The sequence below is a fragment of the Labrus bergylta genome, chromosome 3 (assembly GCF_963930695.1).
Source record: "Labrus bergylta chromosome 3, fLabBer1.1, whole genome shotgun sequence".
Classification (NCBI taxonomy): domain Eukaryota; kingdom Metazoa; phylum Chordata; class Actinopteri; order Labriformes; family Labridae; genus Labrus; species Labrus bergylta.
The window spans coordinates 18,065,906-18,084,107 of record NC_089197.1 but is presented as its reverse complement, the minus strand read 5'-3'; the positions used below and the strand labels follow the sequence as shown (position 1 = coordinate 18,084,107).

The 18,202-nt window shown below is 38.7% G+C and overlaps 1 protein-coding gene across 2 annotated transcripts in view; it reads left to right on the top strand.

Annotated features, from left to right (window-relative positions):
• The window catches only part of gpc6a (glypican 6a), a 140,715-nt gene extending 123,159 nt beyond the window's left edge, over nucleotides 1-17,556 (top strand). For both annotated transcript variants that reach the window (XM_020635908.3, XM_020635907.3), the window contains 3 exons: nucleotides 10,347-10,477; nucleotides 11,529-11,704; nucleotides 12,774-17,556. In XM_020635908.3, coding sequence (XP_020491564.1) covers nucleotides 10,347-10,477; nucleotides 11,529-11,704; nucleotides 12,774-12,991 — 525 coding nt within the window. In that variant the 3' untranslated portion in view covers nucleotides 12,992-17,556. The remainder of the gene's footprint in view (nucleotides 1-10,346; nucleotides 10,478-11,528; nucleotides 11,705-12,773) is intronic.
• The last annotated feature ends 646 nt before the right edge of the window (nucleotides 17,557-18,202 follow it).

The following is an 18,202-nucleotide window of genomic DNA, read 5'->3' as shown; positions in this document are numbered from 1 at the left end:
ATGTTGTGGGAATCATGGGAATGACTCACTCTGTTACCTCACCCCCGCCCTGATGAAAATTAACTCTGAGTAGATGGGGGTCAAGACGAACGGGCGAAACAGATCTGAGGAAGAGAATATGTTTACCAACTATGTATCCAAGTATATTTGACATGATGTTTTTTTCATCACAACAGCACATAGAGCAACAGTACGGCAGCTTTCTTATGCAGCGGTCTTTGACATAACATTCTGTGTTTCCATGGCAACGATAAACATGTTGTGTCTGTCATGGCGGCCGCCAAGAAAGACACGGTCTGTAAAAACTATAAAATGAAGGATTTCTCTGGCTTCCATAACTGTTGGAAATATCAAAGGTAATGTCAGTAATCAATATTTAATTCTAAAAAATAGATGTATTACACTTTTAATCTAACTTTTTAAACTGTCAACAATTAGTCCATGTTTTGCATAAATGGATTAATCACTTCTCCTATTTCTGTGCTCCCACCTATAGATGTGTGAACATCTGTTTATTCAGATTAATCTTTCATAATATGAGCTCCTTTTGTGACTGTATACCAAATGTTATTAATGGAATTACAAGCAAATACGCCCAAACAGTGATGTAAAAATCGTGAAGGTTATTGGGTAATGTGGTTGTCATGTGGGCAAGTTGTGGATTGCACTCTTATTATAACTGCTGTTTGGGTTACCAGCTGAGTGTGACGTACTCTATACAAAACCTCCACTGAGTAAATAGTTAGCTGTCGAAATGATCCGGATGCAATAACATGGTCACCTGCTATACAAATTATCACTGGTTTAAAAGTCAGTGAAACAGAATTATAGGTTTAATGAAGAAATATCTGCGACTAAATCATTGGTACTGCATGAATCAAAATATTGTGTTAGACCACCTGTAATGCTAAACTTTGCGTCCAAGCAGCAATTATAAGTTACAGCTGCAGTTCCAAAAATCTTGTGTACGTTCCAGTAAACTGCTCCTCTGATGCCTTCTTATCCTGCCAGATACTCTGTCTCCTTAAAAAGAACAAGCTGACCTGAGCTTTTTGATTTCCCATGTCAGCCATTGCACCGAACAACTCAAAATTCTGTGTGTGATAACTGCTGCTGTCTTTTTGAAACAAAGTGTCAGTCCTGAAGCTCCTCTGCTCTCTGCTCTCTTTTTCCACAACACAGCAGCCGGGCTGGACTCCTCTGAAATTTTAACTGCCAAACATATTTCATATTTGAAAAGTAACAGCCAGAGAGTTACAGGTTCTGAGCTATCAGATATCTCAGTGTCCACATTTTACATTGGCCATCGCTTCTTCTTTCATTAAAAAAACAGCCAGTTCTGCTGTATTTAGCAGCAAAACATGTCCCTAGTCACGACCATCAGCTCTGATCATCATTGATCCCACAGCTAGAAACTTTATGTCCTGCTAGAAAAATAAACATGTTTCTTCTCAGATAAAAACATCCAGGAGTCACTTTCAACTTAAAAAAGACAAGAGGGCAACATTTCTCCCTGAAAAAACAAAAAAATCACCTTTTAAATGTTCTACAAAGCAGCCCTGTAGCCTGCAGACTGGGGTTTATTGATCCACACTCAGTATACTCCAAACAGAGACATGGCTGTTGTACATGTGCTGTTCTCTTGCTGGTAATTGTAGGCTATCCTTAACTATTAAAGAATGGCTTTCACCTCAATTCATTTGAATGCTTAAAGCTGTATTTCACACGCACTGATTTTCTAATTCATTAAATTATTATTATTATTGTTGAGTGATTAACAATAAATAGCTCAGATGTTCTTCTTTTATAACAATGTGGCATTAAGCCTGGTCCACCTCCAACAAGTATGAAAAGCCTGTACGGGAAAAAGACCTCCACTCATAAGGAATAACAACATTATCCTTGTTGTGGCCTTCTCTGAAAATCTATAAGGATTGATATTATATTGTTTGTATTAAAATACACAGACTTTTATGTGCTTCTGTCTACACTGAGCGTTATCTATCAGGGTAGTGGAGTTAGGGCAGAGCAATCTTCAAGTATCCTTTTTTATTAAAAATGCTTCTTTTTTTTAAAACCGCGTTTTTGTAAATGTTGCTTTGATTTAGCTGCTGTGTCTTTTGCTCTTACAATTTGTGCTACTTTTCAATGATGCTCTGCTCTTTCATTCAATTTCATTCTGTAATTGGGAGACACATGAGTCATTTGACAGGACTGACGAGCTCCTAGTGCATTCTTCGGAGGCAGTTAAATCTTTGTTCTGAAACACAGTGAGTCACCGAGGATCACGTTGTTTTTGTGAAATCGATTAAGATTGGCTCCGTTAATGGCCCATGTGTGTTCTTGGGCAGAGAATCACTTGTTGTTAACAAGGATGTCAGCAGGCGCCAATCATAGCGTTTAATCATGGCTTCAGTGAGCTAAAGCTCCTCTCCCACTCTGTTTACATCAGTGAACAACTACAGTGACAAGCAGGCAGATATACACTGGACAGAAATGTAGCAAACAGCATGAAGAAGAGCTTATGGCACATAAAAGTTAAAGAAGTGTATGGAGATACAATCAGCAAGTCAAATCTTTTTTGGATTTGCTTGACTGTGTCTTGTTTAATATGGTTATATCAACGCTATTCACAGTCAACATTTGACTTGCAGTTAGAATGAAGCAGATGACTCTGACCTGTGAAAGTGATTTCGAAGTCACTGGACCTACATTTACATGAAATGCCGGAGAGATGCCCTGCATGTTTATAGAGATCAACAACCACTTGACACCACTTCCAAGACTCTGCATAAGCGTGTTTGGAAAAAGGCTTTAATTCAGACAGTAGATGAGGGAAGAGATTGGAATGCTTGAACTGTACTTAAAAGCTTTTTTGTACCTTGTCAACGGAAAATTCATGTTTAGAGATGTATTTGTTCAATGTACTGGAGTTGGATGCACATAAAATATTTGTTATATTTGAGATTGAGATTTTAGCTTAAAGAAAGAATGTACAACTTTTTGAGATTAGTAGATGTCGCCCCTAAGCACTAGCATGAATGCAAAACAAACTGCTATTTCGTTGCACCTCAGCAATATTAACAGCCTCCGTGCTCCTCCAGCGACACACCTCCAACCCCCCTCCACTCGAGTTCTCATTGGCAAAATTGCAGCTCGAGCTGTATTTGACTGTCGCCTGCTTTTGTTGTGTTAGCAGGCTATTGTTAGCACACTTCAGTTAGAGAAGGAATGACCGTGATCTAGAAACGCTTACATGACATCAAAATAAAAGTGAGTAGGCTATGTTGTTCTTTCTTTCTCTCGTCCTTGACTAAAACAGCTTCTTATTCAATATCGACAGTCATGATTCAGAAAGACATTTACATCAAAAATACTTGATTTCTGCTGTATTTATGTGTAATTTGTCGCACATTCTTCCTTTAAACCACCCAGAACAAATCAGCCCAAAGAATATATGAATATGTCAGTCAAATCAATTTTCTTTTTGTCATTAAGTCTACCCTCACTGATAAAATGTGAAACACGGTAGCCTATAAACAAAAGCTCTCTCTGTACAGTAAATACAGCTCAACAGCACCACAAACTACAACATGTTTTATGAATACAGTTGTATCAATATCAGCTTTAAGGACAAATTAAGAGTATAACTCTCATATCCGTTGGAGTTGGTTTAAGCTGTGTGTGCCTGCAGCAAGTAATAAGTAAAAAACTAAAACACAAAAAAACAGTTATAATGAGTCTGGAAAAACCTCCCATCCCTGTCTTCATTCTCTTCTACCCCTGAACCTACAGCTGATACTATCTGTTATTTCGAAGTTTCTGCAGAGCAGCTATCTAAGAGACGAGGCGAGACAGTGAAGGTTCAGCTGTGTCTGATCCTGCAGCCGAAGCAGCACAAACGCATGAAAGCAGCAACTATAAGCTAGAGCCAGACTCACTGCCCTGAGCGCTTGTGTAAAGACTAGTGGGGTTTTTTTTTGTTTTCACAATTCACCCTAACTCGTATGTTTGCATAGATGCGTATGTGTGTGTATATCCTTGCGCGCGCGTGTGTGTGTGTGTGTGTGTGTGTGTGTGTGTGTGTACGTGCCTGTTTGTGTGCTTACATGTATTTATTTATGAACTAATGTTTGTTTACTGCTGGAGCTGTGCTTATGCTGAACTCTTGACATTGCTTATGTGGACTGCATGCTCTGTTATTCTGACTGAACACTCTATTATTCTTGCATAAGCGTCAGATGAATCATAAATGGATTGATTTACTTATGTTTGTATTAATTAGTTATCCCTCCTCCTTGCCTCCATCTCATCTGAAGTATTCATGTCAGCAGTGACTCTGTTTCCAGAGCAGACCAGATCAATTTCACATGACTGTCTCTACATTTTAAAGGTTAAGTCAAATAAGCTGGCACGGTCGGATCAGATCCATATTTTCTTGTTGGTGCCAGGGTGCTTTGGGCAATCATGAATCAGAGCCACACCAGCGTGTGTTAAAGCTATCCAGCTTTGGTGTCTCCGTGACAGGATTACCACTTCAAATGTGTGGACAGTCTCCTGCAGTGGCATCCTGTTGGTGCAGGCCCTTTCATGTCCTGTTAAGACCCGAGGCCTCGCCGTATGTACTCGCCCAAATCCCCAGTGTAACTAGTACATGATGAGGTTTGAGTGTGTCTTTGTGTGAGTACATGTCCTTTTATAAATGTGGTTACATGTGATTAGGATTCTCTCTCTTCACTGCTGTCCACGTTTACTTTAAATGAGTAACAAGGGCTTCCACTTTAACTGAACAGTCAAAAATATCTTGAATGAAATCAACCAGATGATTATCAAATATGTTTTTGAGGTTCTCAAGTCCAATAGACTTGGCCAATGGAAAGCAGTAATCAGAGCGTTTCCATAATTCCTGTCTGAATGATGGCATGACTTACATAATAGTATAACAATACAGATGCATGCGCAACATCAGAAGGTAAAGCTAGTGCAAGTGGACAACCCTCATACCAAATAAAAAAAATAAAGCAGTACTCCTTGTGAAGATAGTACTCCTTGTGAAAAATTAGTTTTTAGTAGCCATGGCTGTGCAATTAGACATATTATGAAAAAACACTCTTTGGTTAGTTAGTCTACTTAGTTTAGCCTAATATAAGCATTGTGTCACCAAGGACAAAAAATCAGTCATTCTTTTAAATGGGATAAACTGTAGAGGAAGGCAGGGTAAGGGTTTAAAAAAATCAGGCGGAGATTTTGGAAACATAAGACAACAGGAAATAGATTACAAGCTGTAGGTGTGAAACTGGGAGTTTAAAAACATGAAAAGAAAACTGTTACACTAAGAAGAAATACATAATTCTGTAATGGGATTATAACTCTACAAAGGGATTATAACAGATCAACTTTTAATGTAAAGCCAGCATAAAAAAAGTCTCATAAAATAAATGGCTAAGAAGAGGTGACTCCAATGAAATATATAAATCCAATGAAACACTTTCAAAATAAATGAGCGACATAATTCAGAGATGATAATGCTGTTTGGGTGGGACAGGGGAAAAGGGAAAGGGGCGAGTAGTCCTTTTTGAATGTGAAAACGTTTTAATTAGATCACCAAAGGTTGAACTTTCTATTAACTCCCTATTTGTTAAATACAGTAAATGTGAGAATCTCAGCGAGGGCTAATTCTGAGAACAACAGCTGGCAGATGCAGACGTGTGACACAATTAAATATTTAGCATGCTGAGAAGTGGTTATATAACTCGTCAAATTTCCAGCAGCCTCCAGAAGCAGAGTTGATTTATACTTCATGTGGTTCTTCCTCTATTCAGTAAGGTCTTTATTTCATGAGTCAAGATATGCCAAGATAAAGAGCTGCTAGCTGAGTTTTAACATCAGGCTTGGCAGAGCTAATCTGATAGCTCCTGTTCTCTATGTGGTCTCTAACAGCACAGCCATCAATCCCACATCCTTAACTGACCGGCAACCTCAGCACATAGTGTCTGAACATACAGACTGCTTTTATTGACAGCTGATTTGAATGATATAAGAGCTTTCACACTTGCAGAAATCTCTTGAAAAACTCAGGATATTTCCCGGAGGAGCTGTATGTGTGAACGCAAACAGCCAAATTTTTCGCTCGGACTTCACCCGGAGTTTCTCCTGCCAGACCTCTAGTTTCCTTTCCGCAGCTAGTCCGAGTGAGCTGACGTGAGAATGCCGCAGGATATTCTCCGGATAATTCACCTCGAGCCAATGGGGGGGAGTGAAGTTTATATACTATTACTGCTGATGGGCATAGACTGTGTGCATGCGACCACTATGATCTCCGTGCACGTTATTAAACGGCTTCATTATGTTTTCTGTTCGTCAGTATGTTGTTCTCTGTCTTTTGTGGATGTTGTCATTCCGCTGGACTACACATAGCATTGATATAAAGTTAAATATTCTCATTTTAGCTTCGTATAGCGGACTCTGTTGCTTCGTCCGCTAATACCATGTTGTTTTTTTACATCACGTCTTACCTCAGGAGACCCCCCTCCCTCCCGTCTGACATCGATCGTCTCCAGCTGTGAGGAGCATATGTGAACAGCCAGTAGATATTTTCCAGAGTGCATATGTGACAAAGGCTAAAAAGTCTCACTCACTCCCACATGCCCATTGACTAAAGTTCTGCACCAAACAACTACAGAACAGTGAAGTACAAACAATCTAAATGTTTTGTATGGAGATATTATTGGTTCAAACTGTTTAAGACGTTTACATAGATCCAAAAAATGCGCACACGTCCAATTGATTCCATTCCCTTCGCTCATGGCAAACAAACCCTTGGCTCAGACTTTTTAAATTGTTTCTCACATTTGTTGATTGTCTGACACATATGTGCATTTTACAAAAATTGCATACAAGTGTGCTGTAAGCAACTGCAAACGCTTACAGCAGGTGTCACAGGTTTCTTTTCACTTCTTAACCAGTTTCATTCATGCTGCTGTGTTAGAGAGATTTTTGGCATCTTCAAATTTAGAATGCAAGGACTTTTTCAGGCATTTTGTTTGTCTGACCAAAGTAACCTGCAAACATTAGCCTGCAGGCTAACTAATAGTTTACACACTGCAGTAGTTACGTACTGTATAGTGTTACTTTCTGAGGCAATGATCTTTTAAGAAGCATCTGAATTTATTTTCTGTGTGTATCAACCTACGTTCTAATAATCCTCACACAGGACAGACACATCCAAATGTACTACTACAGCTGTACAAATGATTCTATGAAAAGACCAATGTTAGCAATCCTTTTTCTTCTTTTTTTTGTCAACACAACTCAAGCCTAGTTTGTTACCCAAGATAACAGTTGTGTTGTCTGTGTTGATTTACAAGATTTCAGCCAAACCTAAATTTGGACCTAAATAACACAATTCAAATTCTTAACACTGCACTGCAACAGTATGAGTGACAATCCATCATGCAATAACAGAGAGATACTGCTCCTGACTTTCATGTACTTTACTAAGATCATCAAGAGAAGATGATTCTAAAAGATGATTCTCTGGTTTACTGTCTGATCTTGGATTGAGAGTGTTCATTTAGGTCAACTCACAAAGCTGATGTCATTTGACACATTTACAGCAACACACTGTGCTGCTGAGTTAATATGCTAAATGTGTTCTAACACATTCAACACTGGTGAAAAAAAGTGTATGAAAGCTGTTTTACTTATAGTGTTAATATGATGAAATGTATCTGTGCACTGTTTAGAATATGCAGTACCTCTGACAAAGTTTAAAAAGGTTAAAGGTGCACGTCATCATTCCCCTGTGTTCAAATCTGTACATGTATTCAGAGAGCTGAGAGAATGTGTTGCAGCAAAGTCTGATATAAAAATATGCGGTACTCTCAGCTTGTGACTGCCTTGTTGTAAGTGTTTGGTAGCACATTACTAATGATATTCACAGTTTTCAATTAGAGTCCAATAACAAGCCTCCCTGAACCCTGAGTACAAACGGTTCTGTCAACTTTTTTTCATTCAAGCAGCAGTAGTACAGCTCAGAGATAAACATTAGGTGAAAGTCTGAAAAAAGTATAATTAGCCTATAAGGATAGGTTAATATCTAGAAACAATGTTAAGATACAATGGGAGCTCTGTTTTCACTCCTGGAAAATCCTTCAACCAATGTGAAGAGGCCTGAGATGAAAGGCTTCAACTTTTGCACATCAGACACAAGATTGAGTAGCTTATTTATTGAAATGATTACTTGCTCATTGTTTTCAGGGTGTGGAATTGGACATGTGAGGTGTGCACATCCTTGAATGTTTGCTTTATACTTCAGGATATTTAATTTATTTCTAACCTCCAAAGTACTTTAACTGTAACTGAACCCTGAGTGAACTCTTAATTTCACTAGTTTGAACAACGAAGGTTAAAGTTCAAGCGGGACAGACAGGTTTACATGGAGCAACGAATATTAATATCTCAGTGTTTTGTCTTTGATTCCATTTTGAAAAAGCTTTCTTAAGCGACCGGGCTGTAAGACTTAGCATAAAAGCATTGTACGCGGCATTACATCAGAAGCTGTTTTTGAAATATGTGGGCATAAATTGTACGAGACATATTTTGCAGTCTTTGCTTTCAGAGCCTTGAAAAATGCAGCAGCAGAAATTGGTTGGAGTCCAAAACAATTTACAGAAAAAATTGCAACTCTGTTGAAAGCAATAGATTTTCAAAGAGAAGGTCATGACCCATCAACAACAATCTTTCTTTCCAAAATATATTTAAACACAAACACTCATGCTCTCAAAGACACACACACACAAACACAGCGTCGTCATTTGTCTAAGACAGGCTCAGTTTTCTGCTTCATTTTGTTCAGTAATCAGGATAGAACATCTGGATGCTTCGTTGGTTTCTTGTTTTTAAGCTAAAAGTTGATACCTGGGCTTCTAATAGAAAGCTGTATGAATCTTTAACACTGTATTTTTCAACACAGGAAGTTGGTTATTTAGCTTAGCATCAGCACTTTTGAAAATGTTTTGGTAGTTTTCTTTTATCTTCTAATTTAATAAATATTGTACAGTTTTAATTAAAAAAGATATTAAAAGGTAATGATAGTTTTGAGAAGACAGGTCTTACATCATAGCCCTATTCAGACAGTCGTTTCAAGCCGCGATATTTACGCCCCTTTGATTTCACCTTCAATATGAATATCCCAGAGGCATAATGGTGGGACAAAGTGATCCCACCTCTGTACCGTCTTTGGAGGTAGTAACAGATGCGTTACAGAGGCGAGATGGTTTCAGCAGAGCCAGCGACTGGGCACAGTGCTGTGTGTGTGTGTTCATGTCTGTGTCTATGTGCAGCTACTGCTGTTTTGTTCTTCCACAACGCCGAAATGCAATGTGAATTCACAGACTCGGACACCAATATTATGCCATTGCGGAATTAATATGAATGTACAAAGATATGACGATGGCTAGGCATAGTAACGGCACTTTAGAAAAAAAAAAGCAGCCTGAAAAGGGTTCTGAGTAAAATCTACGTCTAGCAAACTATCAGATTATATCTTTCATGCTCTCCTGCAATAGAAACTCTGAACATTTTAAGTACAAGGTTCATACCTCAAAACATTTTTATCCATATTAGTCAGGATTTGTGTTCTCTGTCTTCATCGCTGTTATGTTAACAATATCAAACTGACAAAATCAACACAATGTGCTTCTGTACGCGCTAAGTCCACCCCCCGGCCTGTTCATGGGTCAGCCACTCAAACTTCTTGCTGAGTCCAGATGGAATCAGTCGGGGGTGACTGCTTGTACCAAGTATCAAATTTGAAACTCCAAGTCTGTCTTGTGTGCATCACAGATGAACACAATATGGATGGAAGGGGACCAGAAGCAAAAAAAAAAAAAAAAGGCGGGGGGGAGAAGAACTCCAGGCGGTCTTTCAGTACTTTTCTCCTGATGGAATAAATAAGAAAAAGGAGTTGAGCAACTACACAAACTTTTGCCGCCGTATGAATGTTTAAAATCAGAATGTGTCACAGTTGGACGCAGAGGCAGAACTATTTGGGCCTGCGGTATTTCCTGTTTGTTTTACCTTTTTTGGTTCAAGAGCATGTGTCACTGAGATGCATTCTTTATAACAAGAATGTTCTTTAAAATATTCAAACTGTCTCTTTTAATTTATTTTCTGCCTTTTTGTAGTTGTTTAACTGAAAGCGCTTGAACACACGTCATATTCATTCTCAGAGCTTTGAAGGTTGTGTCTACTTTATCAGACAATTTATGAGTGGATTCTCTTCTCTGCAGAGAACAAAATTATCATCCTGATGTATTTCTGTCCTCTGTTTTGGCCCATGGCAGGTGATAGACATCAAAGAGAAGCTGAAGGAGTCCAAGCGGTTCTGGACCAACCTGCCGGATGACATCTGTGCCAAAGGCAAGCTCACCGAGTCTGATGAGGAGCAATGCTGGAACAGCCACACGAAGGGCAGGTGAGGACTTCTGCTCCTCTTTTATAACCACAGCAGAGTCAACGCACACTCTCAGGTTATCACATTCTCCCTGCCGAGGATTTAAATAACCACAGTGTGTTCCCGGATTAATTCTCTCACTGTAAGTACAATGGTTAGTGCTTATAGGAGGAACTTCTCTATAAGCTCTGAGACTCTAATTCCCAGAGGACTGTGGAGTTTCCTGCCCCTCTTATCACCGCTGCAGTGTGTAGATACCCAAGCCACACAGTAGGTTGGACACTGAGTTGTTTTCTCTGAGAGTGAACTAGAGACGCTGGCAGAGAAAATACGCACTCACTGTATCCCTCTCCAAGTATTAAAAAATCACCAGCTGGTGCCTTAAAATAAATGTTAATTCTATTGTTTGTGCCAGCACCTTTTTTAAGCATGTCTCTAAATCTGGGAGGTAAACTGATGCTTAGAGCTAAGAAAATGTCAGCAAGAGCCAGGAAACGTTAGGAGTGTTATGAAATCCTCGGATTCTCCTGTTACTTACCATAAATAATGCAGACTCCTGAATAATATTTAAATAATACTCTGTTTTTGTTATTTAAATTATGTTAAAATGAAATAGTAAGGCTTCAAGACATGTGCACACAAGTTATGTACACAAGCAGTACATAGCTTCTATGAAAACACTCCCTGCAAATAAATTAATCATAATCAAATTGTGAACAGCTTTACCAATGTACAGAAGATGTGAACCAAATAAATCACAGGTTATGTTCATTTGTAGCTAATTAGGTTCAGATGCATGGACTCTTTTTTCAATGTGTTTTCTGTTGCTGTGTGATGAGCAGATTACCTCTTATTATATTCCACTGATGAATGTTTAAAGCTAGATTAAAAGTTATTTTATGAAACTTAATTACTTTTATTTCTCTTTTTTTTTAAAAAGCACGACTACAGTGGAATTGAGCTTGTATTAACATTGTAATCTTCTAAACTCTACATTATTTAAAGATGCTTCATGAGACACTACATGGAGATTTTCAGTGATTCAAGTTTTTCGGTGTGTCATTGTGTCCAGATATTTCCCTGAGGTGGTGAAGGAGGGTCTAACTAATCAGCAGAACAACCCCGAGGTGGATGTGGATATCACCAGGCCAGACACACTGATACGACAACAGATTATGGCACTTCGTGTCATGACCAACAAGCTGAAGAATGCCTACAACGGGAATGACATCTACTTCCAAGACTCCAGTAAGTTCCCCAATTCTGAAGTTGTTTGGAAATGCAGGTGGGGCCAAATATAACAATACTATTTTTTTTTAAACTGAAATACAGAGAGAAAAGTTTCTATATTGATTTCTCGCACTGCCTGCTGGTTTTGATTTCTAGTACACCTTTCAAAAACTCAGAAAATCAGCAGAGCAGAAACATAAACTGTTATTACTGAAATAAAATCTCAGGTGACATTCATACAGCAGCTCATCATACAGATCCCCAGGATGCAACAGTGTTGTACTGCTGAAAGAGTGCCATTATTGGGACAATAAATAGTGGTAGGCACGGTGACACAGACAATGATAGACAGCCACAACTATGTTTTGGAAGATGTACAACTCGAACGCTGCCAAGACAGAAACTGTTCTTCTTTCTTGATTCGGTGGATCCCATTTAGCCGACAACTCAGAGGATTCTCGGGCTGAATAATTACTGACACTAAATGTTATGCCTCAACTCAATTTGTATTGCTGTCATGTTTGTTTTTGTGGCATGAGTTGTATTTGCCCCCAACATCAGAACCCCTTTGCTGGAGCAACTAAAACTGTTTCATACAGTAGGTCAATTACTCACAGAGGCAGACTGAAAAACCTACCTCCGCCCTTAAAAAAACCATTGAAACCATTCCAAAAATATGGTTTGCTTAATACTGAGGCAGATGCTAACAATATATAATTGGCCTGAAAAGGGGTTTAATTTTTTTTGTCTAATTATCTACAAAGCTAGCTAACCAACCTGAATTTTGTCTGTTTTTGCTGCTGAATTAGCTAGCGAACGAAGTTTGATTTGGTTTTATATTGCTAAAGGAGCTAGCTAACAAAGTGTAACTTGTGTTTGTGTTGTTAAATCGGCTAGCTAACCAAGTTCAATTCGTGTTTTTGTTGCTATAGGAGCTAGCTGACATACATTATTTTAAGTATTTTTTGCTATAGGATCTAGGTAAAAATGTAATATATGCTAGCAAATAACTGTAATTATGTTTTTGTTTGTTTTTGTTCCCCCAGCAGTAAGCTAACAAACTATGACTTGTGTTTTCTTGCTGCAGGTGATGAAGGAAGTAGTTCTGGCAGTGGCAGCGGCTGCACTGACGGCTGCACAACAGAGTTAGTTTTTGTTGGAACAGAAGCTCCGGTGATTGGAGCTGACAGAAGCGATGAAAGAGCAGCAGCAGCAGCCGCAGGAAAGTCGCTATCACGCGAACCCTCCCTACTGCTGGTGATGTTTGCTCTCACGCTCTGGGCAATGCAGACTCAATGGAGATAATACACGGGTGTGGCCAGAAGATTGACTTTAATACTGTTGCATACAGTATGTTTAACAGCGAGTTGTACAGCTGTTCCCTCACTGGACATGTAGAACCTCCTGGAAACCTGTGGAGAACAGCTTATTGTGTGAGATGGTCGGACTGGAAGTGAGTGCAGTGCTGCATCCTGCTCGCCCCCCAAAGAATGCTCGGTGCCATCACTGAACCAGCTTTCATGTCTCTGAAAAAAAAGAAAATGTGTTTTTTTTTCTAATTAAATTAAAGTGGGATGTGGAGAAAATGCTTCTCTTTTAGACAGTGAAAACCATCTGATTCGAAGTTTCAGACAAAGGGGAATCTACTTTTCCTTTGTATGATGAAGTTGTGAAAATTATTTTACCCTTTTCGTCTTGTCCCCCTATGAGAGAAGGAGACAGTCTTACTGTGTGCATGCATGGAAATGATGTTAACTGGGAAAAAAAAAGTGTTTTTATTTCATTTTTTTTTTAATGCAGGCTACACAGTTTGGGATTGGTCAGCACACGATTGTACAGCGCTAGCAGTTCACCTGGTTTTCCCTTTGGTTGTATCAGTGTGGCTTCAGGAAGCAGCAGTTCTTACAGCCACTTTATAGTTGCACATTTGATTTTCTCTGAGTAAGTGCTCCTGTAACGCACCGAGAGAAACGACTTTGCACAGATTATTTTTGTCGGCGTCATAAGTTTATAAAGCTACACCAGAAACATCCAACCCATAGAGAGAGAAGATCTATATTTTCAGATCATTGAACTGATTGTATTGTACTTAACAGTTGCAGTATGTATTTCACTGGGAGGTATACTGTAGGCCTAATGTGATCTTATTGGTTTAGTTAACGACTACATTTTGGTTATGTCTTATTTGTTTTTAGAAGATATTGGATCACCTGTAAAATTATAATACAAGAGCTTCTGCAATGACCCTAAGCCATTATACAACAAAGCCTGCTCATGATAATTAGCTACCTGATTTACTCTCTATTTTGGGTTCATAAAATTAATTTTAACAGTTCATATATTTCATTTGTATTCCTCAGAGGACTCAGATCATATAAGTGATATTAGCTTAATGTTTTATGTTTCATTTATTTTCTTGGCCCCCATGCATTCATTGTTTGTTTGTTTTTGTCTTTGTTTGTTTATATCACTTCATAGACACCATGTAACCCTAGTCTTGTGAGCCTTCAGGGAGACACCTCTGTAACACTATTTGTGGTTCTACCCACTCAAATATCATCTGGCAACCCAATGAAACTTGCTAATTTGAACAGACCCACCACCCCTACAGGCTATAGGTGATATTTGTTGTTGTGTTTTCCTACAAAGTCAGCAACTCATGAAAGCAACAGCATTTCAAGGTCAGAGATTTCTACTGTTCTTGTAGAACTGAGGTGACTATTCATGTCCTTCTGTATTCCATTTCCAAAAGGCTTCTTTCTCCAGCAGGATGCAGAAGCCGTGGGAGAAATAGCTAGCGCTCTACCAACGCAACTTGATGGCTGTGACCTCTTGTGGCTCAGAAAAATGTCTCCGAGATGTTACAGTGTACTGTAGAAACAAATAACTGTAGGGCAAATGGTCACAGTTTCACCAGAAAAAAGGGCAGTGGAAGCAGTCATCCTTGAGCTGGGATGTGCCTGGAGGATGAAATTTCATCAGCTCACAAGTACCTGAATTGCTTTCATATAGCATATAAAGAGTCTCTTGTCTCAACAGGGGGCTCTCCCTTACCCACTAGTGTAATAAATTAACAGCTGCTGTGAGCATCTCAAAGAGAATGTGCTTTTCATGTAGCATACCAAAGCAAGCATGGGACAGAAAATATTCCCTTTCTGTCCCAGCATCTGCGATGAGTGAGAATAGATCAAGCTGCAAAGCCCCAAAATGGAAAAATATCTGATGAGCTTAGGCTATAATAATAGGTGAGGGTATATTTAGACAGAACACTACACGTTGCTTAAGTTTGCCCCAGCATTATGGATGTCGTCACAGGATTAATCTTGAGGAAAACCTTTCCTCAGTGAGTTTATATGACTCACAAGGGAGACTTAAAAGTACCACAGGAAGCTCCCACTTTAGAACAAATGGGAACACATTTGACCTCAGTTGCCTCACTCCCTGCTGAAACCACTTCAGCAGAAAGGGACTGAACTGCAGCCTCCCACCAAAAACTAGCATGACACAATAAAATATATGATGCGTAAACCTTAATTATTGGCTGCAAATGACCTCTGAACAAAACTTTGGAAAAGAAAGTGCTGAACTTCTCAATATCAAGGTCCATCCCAAAGTTTAGTTGTTCAACTTGCATGATTATGACCTACAGTAATGATGGGAAAAAGAATAAAAAGGAGCAAGAATCCCAGAACTCTTTGCAAAGAGAAGTGACTGCTTGCATTACACAATGATGGGATTCAAACGCGTCAGGTTGCGTGCAGTGGGTGATGGTTTCGGTTGCAGTTGTTGTCATGACAGCGCATCTCAGCATATTATATTAGTACATTGGTTTCACCGGTATAGGACGCATCCCACTTTACAGATGTAAAAATAGGAATTAAAAGGGTTTTTTCGTAAACCAAATTTTACACTAACTGATTATCTCAATGTACCCACACTCAAATGGAGATGTATTAATACACATTTTCTGGAAATGTGGTTAAAATTTCTGTTACATGTGATGAAAAGTTGCCAAAAGTTGATTATTGCATAATGAGATAACATGAGAATTACCGGTATATAAAATTAAATATTGTAAAAAGGATATATTTATATACGTTATTGGTCTCTGTTGCCATTTCAGTCACTGTAAAGTGGACTCTGGGTGAGAAAGCAATGAGCATTGTAAAGATCTGGGATGGTGAAGCATTCCGATTGGCTAAAGAAGTACATGCAGATATCAATGCATGCTGCGGTCAAAGTTTGAGCGAGCCTGTTGAGCCCTTTAAATATCAACACCTGTGTTTATGCAACAGACAGCTGAACACAGGTTTACACTGTTTATGCCCTCTAAAAAATCCAAAATAGCTTCATATTTCTTTAGATTATTGTTGTGTTAACTATCAGATCATGATGTCTTTATTTGAGCACAGAGATCCCTCCATCCAACAGTTCCCAATATTAACTTTTCAACTGGTTTCAGTGTGTCAGAGAAATAGATGTATGATAGTTCGACAGGAAAGTCTTCAGCAGTAACTTTTAATGATGAGCTAAATATTTGATAACACACTAACTATAAGTGTCAGGCCTGACGTGCAGCTACAGTTATTCTAGACCATTCAGATTCTTCCGACGGAGGTATTCAGTCCATTTGTATAGCAGAATAAAAATGTTTTACAGTCCATGCAGTTACCTGTGTTTTTCTGAGCCCTTTTATTTAGCCAGTAAGCACAGTGTTGTTTTGCTCCTTAAGACTGGATTTGATTGGGCAGTAAACAAGTTGGATTCAGGTAATGTGCTGCTTGGTAATTCTATGAATGAAATAAATGTACAATAAGAGCAGAAGAGAGCCATTGGAAGTATAAATTAGTGGGTAAAATATATATATATATATATATATATATATATGTGTGTGTGTGTGTCTATAGTTAAAGGCATCCATATAAAGTCAGTGATTTGGGAATGAAAAACAATGTGGAGGCAGATATTTACGAGTGAGGGAAGTGAGGTAGAACAATCACTGCAGTGTGTGTTCGATAATAGGGCAGAAAGTTAACCGTGGTGCTTCAGATACTGGCATTGTTTAAATGTTAGCACCGCTGCCCTGCTCACTGAGGCTTCACCACTCTATATTTAAAAGTTTAAAAACTGCTGCCATATAAAGGATCAGTGCACCTCTAAGCACATCTAAAACAAGAGTTTAGGATGAGTGAGGATAAAGCAGGTCTTAACTGCTGCTCCCAAAACGTAGTCAAAAAAGTGAATAAAGAAAAGACTGGTACAGAAATAGGTCAAGTTTTTCCAAAGATCTCGATTCAGTTCAAACAAGAGTCCTCTCTCATTACGACCAGAGGAATGTTTGCCAGGTGTATTCCTTTCTCTCTCTCCTGACGAGCTGTGTTATCCCGGTCAGACACACAGTATCACTGTCTGAGCCTCTTCAATGCTTAACTTCATTTGTCTCTGAGACATTTTTTTTTTTTGTCTTGTTCATTCTCCTTCACATCTGAAACAAACAGAAACGAAGAGTAAAAATGTAGGTTGACTGAGGATTTTTGTTTTTTGCAGAATGTTATAGAACAAAATGAGTTATGCAAGGTCTTTCCCATTTTGATGTTAATCGTTTGCTGCACTTTTTTGCTAAAAACATATGCTGTGAGTGTGGTACTGTTGTGATTTGCAAACAGATAACAAAGGAGCACATTAGGATTTGTGGAGCTGTCGGTGCACGCTGTTTGAAGTGTTTTTGGGGGAAGTTGATGGTTGTACAAGCAGACATGCCTTACCATTTTTAAAAGATGTAACTGGATTGCTTATTTGGCTTTTGTTACACATTCTTGTATACAGAAAATAATACAAAGGTAATAATAAACATTTATTAAAAAAAAATATTTGGTTGACTATTTTTCTCACTTTGTCAGTGCTGTCCGGTCTCCATTTAATTTCTGACATTCTGGAGGGTCTAAGAGCCACAGAGCCACTCCAAGAGCCCTGGAAGACACATACACACCACATTCAAAATGCATGTTTTTAAATAAGAAATTAACATGTTTACAACCTGATACAAAAAAACAAAATAAGTCTGATTATTGGTTACTGGTTATTGTCCTTTATGAGCAATGTGTGTCACGCAGTTAGGCGCGTAGCTGACCTGATTGACAGGCTGGCACAGTGTAACGCTAAACATGCCTCATCTCAAGCTCTCATCTTGTCATTAGGTTGAGAGAAAGTTAGGCTAAAACAAGATTTTCAGCATGGCAGCTGCTGCCGATGAGCCTCCAGAGCCCCTTCAAGTAACAGATTAATATTTCGCCCATCGTCCATTAGTATTTACAGTCTATGGAAAAATTACTCATTTTCAGGAAGAACTTTTATTTTTATTTTTTTTAACCCTTTAGAAACAATTTGGTTGATTTATTTGCAATGCTAGGTCACAAAAAAGGTTCTTCAATAAATGTAATCTCTCCAGTCCGTCCATTTAAACAATTGATTATAGAGGAGGATCTGTTTAATTAATAATACATTTTACTAAAGTCA